The 10,072-nt window shown below is 40.2% G+C and overlaps 1 protein-coding gene across 2 annotated transcripts in view; it reads left to right on the forward strand.

The window, feature by feature from the left end:
* STX11 (syntaxin 11) overlaps positions 1-9,730 on the forward strand; it is a 40,467-nt gene extending 30,737 nt beyond the window's left edge. The window contains exon 3 of one of the 2 annotated variants that reach the window (XM_023183759.3): positions 5,792-7,832. In XM_023183759.3, coding sequence (XP_023039527.1) covers positions 5,797-6,660 — 864 coding nt within the window. In that variant the 5' untranslated portion in view covers positions 5,792-5,796 and the 3' untranslated portion in view covers positions 6,661-7,832. Of the gene's footprint in view, positions 1-5,791 lie in introns of both variants that reach the window. The other variant, XM_023183758.3, reaches the window with a different exon arrangement.
* The last annotated feature ends 342 nt before the right edge of the window (positions 9,731-10,072 follow it).

Below are 10,072 nucleotides of genomic sequence, written 5' to 3' on the forward strand. Positions count from 1 at the left end.
ATCATGGGGGCTGGTCTTCCCTGTGCTATTCTCGTGATAGTGAATAAGTCATGAGATCTGATGGGTTTATCAGGGGTTTCTGCTTTTGCTCCTTCCTCATTTTCTCTTGCCACCACCATGTCAGAAGTGCCTTTCACCTCCCACCATGACTCTGGGGCCTCCCCAGCCATGTGGAGTTTAATAAGTCCAATTAAACCTCTTTTCTTCCCAGTTATCAGCAGTGCAAAAACAGACTAATACAATGTGGTTGTCATCTCCACTCTTTGGTCTTCTGAGGTAGGCGGAAACCTGCTTTCTGAATTGTTCCTTCCTGACATGACAGAAAATTTTAAGATTCTATGTGCCAAATATAGTAGGCTCTTCAAAGCGGGATCTAGGTCTCAATGGCTAGAACATTTAACTAATAGAATATCACCATCCTTCCTTGTTCCCTGTGAATCCTATTAGAGAATTTATTCGTGTACCTGAGGGTGCCTCATCATAGTAAGCTCAGTTTTCTATTTTATTCATACTCTCCTTTAGTCAATGCCTGCAACAATTATAATTTTCTATCATAAAATGAAGGGATCAGAATAAACTATTTCAAACATTCTTGATTCCTTTTCCTTTTGAGCTTCAGAGATTGTTTTTATGAGAGTGAGTTTTCAGCTGACTTTCTTATTTAGCCTCTATACCAGGGAGCCAGAAGGCAGTGCTTATGAAAGCTACCATCTTTCCAGTGGGGGAGAGAGGCCAGTAGCTACCCCTTTTCCTTCCCTATCAGTTTTTTGCTCATCGAGACTGCCCCCAAGCTGGGAATTATTTAAGTTCTCCAGAATTGCATGATAATTATGAATAAAAAGCTGACATGGGTCAGGTGCAGTGGCTTATGCCTGTAATACCAGAACTTTGGGAGGCCGAGGCAGGTGGATCACCTGAGATCAAGAGTTTGAGACCAGCTTGGCCAGCATGGTGAAACCCCGTCTCTATTAAAAGTACAAAACTTAGCTGGGCATGGTAGTTCATGCCTGTAATTAAAGCTACACGGGAGGCTGAAGCAGAAGAATCACTTGAACCCGGGAGGTGGAGGTTGCAGTGAGCCAAGATTGTACCACTGCACTCCAGCCTGGGCAACAGAGCAAGATCACCTCAACAAAAAAAAAAAAAAAAAAAAAAAAAGCTGACATGATAGGTAGGTATCTATGGAATGGGCCACAAATTTGGGTGTGCATTACAATCAGCTGGAGATCATCCTAGGCCTACCAATCAGAAACTCTAGGTGCCCAGGAATCTGTAATCTTTGAAGCTCTCCAGATGATTCTGTCACCTCCTGCAGACTGAGGACCACTGAGCTGCCATCGTCTCTTTGTTCCTTTGTTTTCTCTTACACAGAACTTTATTGCTCAATGAAAAAAGGCTTCAGCAATTCCCCCTTCCTTCCTTATTGGATCTAGTTTTCAGTACAGATTATATGCATGCCTGAAAAGAAAATTAGAAAGCAGAAGCAAATTTTTGGTAGTTGGTTATCAATTTTCTTTTGAATCTTTTACCTCCATGCAAATTGAAGCAGGACTTATTTTTTAGCAACTTGATTAATGCAATTTACCAAAGTTTATTGCACTATCCTTTATTATAATGGGACGGGAAGCTCGGTGGAATTGTCTTGTTTTTCTTTCTCATTTACCATAGTTCTCTTTCTAGGAATTCATAGTACAGAATCAAGCTATGGGATATATAGGTTATTTTGATGCTCTATTTGTGCCCACTTCTATATTTTTGTAAAACTTCAGCAATGTATACACTTTTAACCTTTTTGGAGACATTCTTAGGAATAGCAGTCTCTTCATTGACTTTCTGTTGTACTTTTCCTAATGTTTGCTCCCTGGTGACCAGAAGACCTTCTATGTCAGTGCAGGCAACTCATCTGAGGCTGGCTGAGCCAAGAAAGGTGGGCAGGAAGGCGAGGTGAAGGCCTCCTTCTCTCCTTCTTGACCACATCTCAATAGAGAATCTTTACATCTCCCATACCCTTTCTTTTTCTCTTATTAGCACATTATGGACTTGCGCCTTCACATGAGCTTGGGCCCTTACCTGATTTATAATTTGTTACCTATGAATTTATAGTTGTTCAATCTTGAGAAGGAATGACTGTCCCTGGACATCTTCCAAAACCATTTTCTATATGGTTGAATTGTACTCGACTCTTCATATTGTGATGAGATGATTTCCCCTAATAGCTTTTTAATGGCTCTAGGAGAGCAATACAGAGCACAGGACCTGTCTAGGATGAGCAGGATACCTACAAATGATCCCTAGTGCCCCAGGGCATGGCACAGTCCCTTATCTCTACCCATTTCCTTTCATTGAAGTGCCTTGTAAGGCTTGGCCAAGATGTAAGGAAGGAAGGCATCTGTCACCTATTCTTGCCTTGTTCATCAAAATGCATCCATTCCATCTCATCCACTTGTTGCAAGGCAGACTATATTGGGTACTAACTTAAGCAGATGGGTACAGCTCAACTCTATGCAAACTAGCTAATGCGCTTTCCCCGGGTAGCATAAAATGTTAACTTGATCACAATGCATAGACTTTTAAAAGTTGCTAAGGAGTTAGTCCTTCAAACAAATAGTGTTTATTGTTTTGTGGGGGTTTTAAAATTATGAAATCTGTATGGACATTATAAAAATTTTGGAAAATACAGAAAAGCAAAGGGAAGCAATTTAAACCACGTATAATTCCATAACTAAAAGAAAACTACAATTAACATTTTGATGTGTATTTTTCAAGTCTCTGTTTCAGAATGCTGCACATTCTCTTTCTCCATAACTACTTTTTCTGCCTAACAGAGTATAAATGCTTTTCATGCCATTAGAGAGCCTTCTAAACTCTGTGACTTATGTAGAAGCCAGGACCTCATTATTGTGCATTCAACTTCTTTCTGAATTTCTGTAAAAACAAGGTGGTGATTAAAATATTTAGAGCTATGAGTTTCATACACTTTTGCATTATATATTTAGAATAAATGCACATATGTCAAAACAAATGCACACTTGAAAAGCTTTTGATAGATATTACTAAACTCTTCCAGAAAGATTCTATCAATTACCAATTTTTAAAAATAATTAATAGACTTTATTTGCAAAATCATTAAGTTGCAAAAACAAAGACACCACAGGAGTTTTACATTAGACTATTTTTTTAATCTAGAAGAAAATTTAATTTAATTTCTTAGTTTAGCAGAACCTGAGAGAGGTCTCAGGACCCTGAGTGATAATATTGATTGTATTATTTTATTTTATTTCATGTTTTTAAGTTCCAGGGTACACGTGCAAGATGTGCAGGTTTGTTACATAGGTAAATATGTACCATGGTGGTTTGCTGCACAGATCATCCCATCACCTAGATATTAAGCCCAGCAAGCATCAGCTCTTTTCCCTAATGATCTCCCCTCCCCCATCCTTCCCCAACAGGCCACACTATGCGTTATTCCCCTCCCTGTGTCCAGGTGTTCTCATTGTTCAGCTACCATTTATAAGTGAAAACATGCAGTGTTTGGTTTTCTGTTCATGCATTAGTTTGCTGAAGATAATGGCTTCCAGCTTCATCCATGTCCCTGCAAAGAACATGATCTCATTCCTCTTTATGGTTGTATAGTACAGTCTAACATTGATGGGCATTTGGGTTGGTTCTGTGTCTCTGCTATTGTGAGTAGGGCTGCAGTGAACATTCACATGCATGTGTCTTTATAATAGAATGATTTATATTCCTTTGGGTATATACCCAGTAATGGGATTGCTGGCTCAAATGGTATTTCTGGTTCTAAATCTTTGAAGAATTGCCACACTGTCTTCCACAATGGTTGAACTAATTTACATTCCCACCAGTAGTGTAAAAGCATTCATATTTCTCCACAGCCTCCACCAGCATCTGTTGTTTCTTGACATTTTAATAGTCACCATTCTGACTAGCATGAGATGGAATTACCAGAATGTTTTAAGAGTTCCCAGAATGCTTACCCATTTGAAAAATTATTGTTTTTAAAAAACTCCTGCTAACTTTGTGGGCAAAAAAATTCTCAGCAGTTTAATTTGCATTTCCTTGTTTAATGCATAAGTCTTTTATGACTATATTTTTATACTTTTGCTAAGGATTATTTCGTGTAGTGGTTAAGTGGTGCTGTTCTAAAGCCTGAGTGTTCACTTACTGGTGACCTTGAGTAAATTCCTTGATCTCCCTATGCTCACACCAACTCTGATAATGGCAGTACCTACTCATAGAATCATCTTAACCCATTGTCTGTCATATATTATAATTTCTCCCCAGTTGGTGGTTTGTCTTTCAATTTTGTTCAAAGTGAGGAAACAGTTGAATATCAAGAAATTCAGACCAAGTGAAGGCATAGTTTTGGTCCTGGATCTTTATTCTGCCTGTCAACCATACTGCTAGGAGAATCATCTTCCCCATCTTTGAGAACGTCTGGTATCGATTATAGCCACCAGATGTCAGAAATGGTGGCACTTTAAGCAGCTTATATTGTTATATTAAAAATCACCATCATAGAATAAAACTTCTGCTTAATTTATGTAAATGATGATCACGGTAGATGAAAGGCCATGGTTAATATTTCACCATTTTCCATTTATCACCAAATCCAACTTCTCAGCATTCCATTAGTGGTGATATAAAATGAATTACTTCAACTTGAAAGAAGCTTTTAGAGACCAAGAACCCTGATAGACTGTGTAACCATTAAGTGTTACTACTTTTCCCCTCTTTGCTGCAAATTGTGTAGTAGAAAAGGAATCTTTCTCATCATGAAGTCTCATGTATAAACTCAAGATGTTCCCTATATTAGCATATATACATGCTACTAAAAATGGAAGTTTTTTACTTCACTGAAAAACAATATGGACATAGAGACTATTACTTTGCCTTATTAAGCAGAGGAATTACCAGAACCATCCTTGTAAAAACATGAACATTCTGCCTGAGCTGCCAATTTGTTTCAAAAAGCTATTAAAATTGGACAAACATTGCTGCTACATGATGAATGAATGGGAGTGTGTTATATTATTGCTACTAGGCCACACATGATTGGAATTTTCCATATAAAAGCATTTTAAAAAGCAGTGTTATTTACGATGCTTATCATTAGGGAATGATATTGAAAAGAGGAGTAAGGAAACCTCAACTTCTAAATTTTACACTTAGATTTCTGTATTTTGTTGTTGTCATTTTACCTTAAGCATGTTTTACTTTTATAACATCTTTAAGAGAAAAAAAATTAAATCATGATTTGCATGGTAACTATTTTAAGAGTTGTTAGTATGTACAGGAGGGGATGCTTACCAGTGCTGAAATAGACACAAAATAGGCAACATTTAGATGTTGGCCCCAAGGCCTTGTAGATTGTCCTCAATTAAAAATGCTTAAGTTTGCAAGTCTTTCTTCTTTTTTCTTTTTTTCCTGTGTCTGTTTTGATTTGCGATGACTGAAAAACATAAAGCAAGAAAAAGAGATGGTTTCCCAATGCAATCTAAAATTTTAAATTGTTGATTGAGTTCTGGACGGCTATGATACTGAGCTGCAGGTGCCTATGGGCCTTAAAATGCAACTGTTTCATGTTGTTCAGTCATCTTACTTATTTCCTTGTAAGCAAAATGTCAGAACATTTAGCTCCTTTAGTGCACTTATTTCCCACACCTAGGAATAAAAAATTGGGACTGCTGAGTAAAATGTTTAAGTTTAATCCCTTGAAGGCAAATACTTGACTCTCAATAGAGAAATTTAACTGAATTATCTCTACTTGCAGGCAAAATGAAAGACCGGCTAGCAGAACTTCTGGACTTGTCCAAGCAATATGACCAGCAGTTCCTAGACGGGGACGATGAATTTGACTCGCCCCACGAGGACATCGTGTTCGAGACGGACCACATCCTGGAGTCCCTGTACCGAGACATCCAGGACATCCAGGATGAAAACCAGTTGCTGGTGGCCGACGTGAAGCGGCTGGGAAAGCAGAACGCCCGCTTCCTCACGTCCATGCGGCGCCTCAGCAGCATCAAGCGCGACACCAACTCCATCGCCAAGGCCATCAAGGTCCGGGGCGAGGTCATCCACTGCAAGCTGCGCGCCATGAAGGAACTGAGCGAGGCGGCCGAGGCCCAGCACGGCCCGCACTCAGCGGTGGCGCGCATCTCGCTGGCGCAGTACAACGCGCTCACCCTCACCTTCCAGCGCGCCATGCACGACTACAACCAGGCCGAGATGAAGCAGCGCGACAACTGCAAGATCCGCATCCAGCGCCAGCTGGAGATCATGGGGAAGGACGTCTCGGGCGACCAGATCGAGGACATGTTCGAGCAGAGCAAGTGGGATATGTTCTCCGAGAACCTGCTGGCCGATGTAAAAGGCGCGCGGGCCGCCCTCAACGAGATCGAGAGCCGCCACCGCGAGCTGCTGCGCCTGGAGAGCCGCATCCGCGACGTGCACGAGCTCTTCTTGCAGATGGCAGTGCTGGTGGAGAAGCAGGCCGACACCCTGAATGTCATCGAGCTCAACGTACAAAAGACGGTCGACTACACCGGCCAGGCCAAGGCGCAGGTGCGGAAGGCCGTGCAGTACAAGAAGAAGAACCCCTGCCGGACCCTCTGCTGCTTCTGCTGTCCCTGCCTCAAGTAGCAGGCCGGTCCGGGCTGCCACCGCCCATCCCAGACCATGGAGCACACTGGGAAGGACGCACCAAAGCCGACATCTCTGCCCTGCAGGGAGTTGCCCCAACTCTTTCCAGAACTCAGTCTTTAGAGAAGAAACGCGAGGTTCAAGAATTGCAGACAAGCCGGTGCTTGGAAAGATGGTTAGCTGATACCGTCCGATGGTTCTTCAGTAAAGGTAGATTCCTACAAAGTTGTGCAATGTCATTATATGTCACCTTGCACTCTTAGTCTCTAGACAGAAGCCAAGAAAGGAACTGACCTTGTATCTAACTGTAGGGTGAATGTCTGAGGCTTGCCTCCTAATAAAGACTCAAAGAAGGAATCAGTTGTTCATCTGCTAATAGAATGAACTCATGATGGAAACTTCAGTTCATTTACTTTGTCCTGAAAATTCCCTGGTTCTGTTCCATTCTGAGCGAAACTGGCCTTGGGAAAAACCACGTTCTTCCTTTCCGATTCTTCATCCTGTCTATGCTATGCGATTCCTCCCCAAATATAGATTTTATTTCTGCTCATTTCCCCTACTTATTAAAATCACACCAAACACTTACTATTTTCTTATCTCTTTCACTTTTTAAGTATCTTTCACCAGGTTATATTTTGGGATTATTTTTCCAAAAATTTTTAAGCACTGAATCGAACAAGCACTCAAATTGAAGTATTAGTCATGTTTTATGTATTTTTCACTGATAAAAATTATTTAACATTTTTCTTTTTACTTGATTACATATGCATATATATTTGTAAATGTAAAATACTAATATTCACTAATGTATGTACATAATGATCAATTGGTTTAACTTCTTTTATGTAAGTATGGTATATAAATTTCAAGAAGAACACTTTTTTGGCTGTTGGTGTTGGTTTGCTTGTTTTGAGTTTGTTTCACTCCAGTTTGCGCCTTCATAGTCCAGTTTGGGTCAAAACTTCATGTTAAACAACTCTGCATTGGTTATGGCGGTAGACATATGACGGTAGAAAATGTATACAGAGCTAGAGACAACTAACATTCTTGGAAATACTGCTTTTGTTTTACTGTGGACCATTCCTTTCATGCATTGAAATGGAGAAATTTAAAGTAAAAGAATTCTGTTTTTCAAGCAAGCTTAATAAACATTACATTATACATATACTTTTATACATCTGTCTTGATCATTTAGTTTACTTTCTCAATTATTGTTAAAGTTTTTCTTTTTCCTTTTTTTTTTTTTTTTTTTTTTTTTTTTTGAGACGGCGTCTCACTCTGTTGCCTCTGGAGTGCACTGGCAGGACCTCGGCTCACTGCAACCTCTGCCTCCCAGGTTCAAGCGGTTCTTCTGATTCAGCCTCCGGAGTAGCTGGGACTACGGGCACATGCCACCATGCCTGGCTAATTTTTTTGTGTTTTTAGTAGAGACGGTGTTTCACCATGTTAGCCAGGATGGTTTTGATCTTCTGACCTCGTGATCTGCCCGCATCGGCCTCCCGAAGTGCTGGGATTACAGGCGTGAGCCACAGTTCCTGACCTATTTTTTTTCGCTTTTGAGACAGAGTCTCCCTTTGTCACCCAGGCTGAAGTGCAGTGGCATAATCATGGCTTACTGCAGCCTTAACTTCCCAGGCTCAAGTGATACTCCCACCTCAGCCTGCAAATAGCTGAGACTACAGATATATGCCACCATGCCTGGCTAATTTTTGTATTTTCTGTAGACACAGGGTTTGCTATGTTGTCCAGGCTGGTCTCAAACTTGTGAGCTTGAACAACCCGCCCACGTTGGCCTCCCAAAGTGCTGAGACTACAGACCTGAGCCACTGCTCCTGGCCAAATTTTTTTCTTCTAGCTACTTGAGGCTGCCACATCTGGATGGAACTGAGTGGAGGGGGAAAAGAATGAAAAACTCAAAAGAGTTCCCATGAGGGTGTCTTGCTTTCTCTCCTGAGTTACAATACTTTAGCAAAATCATCAGGCTTTAGAGATATGGTGTAGTCTACTAACTTTTTAATGCCCTTACCCACATTTACCATGTTTCCTGGCCTTTCTCTGTGTCAACTCTTAGCTCTTCCTAATCATTATTTAATACACGAGTGAGTTTAGTAGTGATCATATTTCTCAGGTCCTTCAGAAGGTGGAATTTTAAAAGAAGTAGAAGGAAGAGTATTTGAATTCTTTGGAGCTCACTCCCTGGCTTGCTTATGGCCAGGAAAATCTATCCCCTATATCTAATTTTAATTTTATGGTTAAATTTGAGAATTGTGGAAACCAAGTTCCATAATGCTATTCTCAGATTTCTTCCAATTTCTTTTTCAGCTAACTTCAGAGATATGTATCACCTTTGACTTAATTCCCTTTCTCTAAGGGAAAGGGGAAAATGTGTTCACATAGTTCCATTGCAATGTTTTTTATAATGGAGGAGAGATATTGTAAATAGAGACTGCCAGCCAGTTTCCACACAAAGAAAATTGAGTTCATAAATTTGACTTGTTTGAACCCATAAAGCATTTTCTTTGCTTAGAACCATTATAAAAGTAAGTGAGTTTTCAGGCTTTGTATACATTTTAATTCCCCACGTTTTATATTGGAGAGTTCAGTACAGACTGTACATCACTGCACCAAAAGAATGAGTCAACTGTTGCCTATGGAGAAGGAACACGTCTTCCTGCTGTCTGGGAACCATCTCAGTGTGGCATAATGGTTAAGAGTACAGATTCCGGACCCTGTTTCGTAGATTTAAATCTTGACTCTGCCACATACTAGCTGTCTGACTTAACCTTAGTTTCTCTGTGCTTCAGTTTCTTCATCTGTAAAATGGAGATAATAGTACTTACCTCATAAAGCTGTGTGAAAAGTAATGACTGAATATGTAAAAGCACTTAGAACAGTGCCTGGCACATGCTAAGTGCTTTGTTCATTATTGTTGTTATTATGTAATTTTCTCTTAGACTGAGAGCACTGTTAGTGACCCAAGTAAATTTATAGTTTTTAAGTTCAGAGGGGAAAAAGGCCTTATTTTTTGTTAACAGTCTTAACAAAGAATAAAATGGAATAAAGAAACCAAGACCCCATCTTCTGTGAATATTAGGGCTTTTTTTTTTTTTTTTTTTTCTCACAGTGATAAATCTGTTTTCACTCTGGCATTTCTATCCCCATGTATATCCAAACAAGTCCTGAAGAAGAAATGAGATGTTCCACCAAAAACACATAAACAGGAAGTAGCTGTTCTGCTCAGCTTGGCAGGTGTTCTTTCCTAATTCTTCCCAAGCTGTGAGTCAGAAAGTCCTGGAAGGAGTTGTAAGAAGTTGTAGAGACTGGGTCACAGACCTAAGGAAAGGGATCATTTGGCTCACCGCACATCCTGGCATATTCACCAAAGCCCTTCTGCCATGCCAGGCAGTGGGTG

This window comes from Piliocolobus tephrosceles, chromosome 5 (genome assembly GCF_002776525.5).
Source record: "Piliocolobus tephrosceles isolate RC106 chromosome 5, ASM277652v3, whole genome shotgun sequence".
In the NCBI taxonomy this organism is placed as follows: domain Eukaryota; kingdom Metazoa; phylum Chordata; class Mammalia; order Primates; family Cercopithecidae; genus Piliocolobus; species Piliocolobus tephrosceles.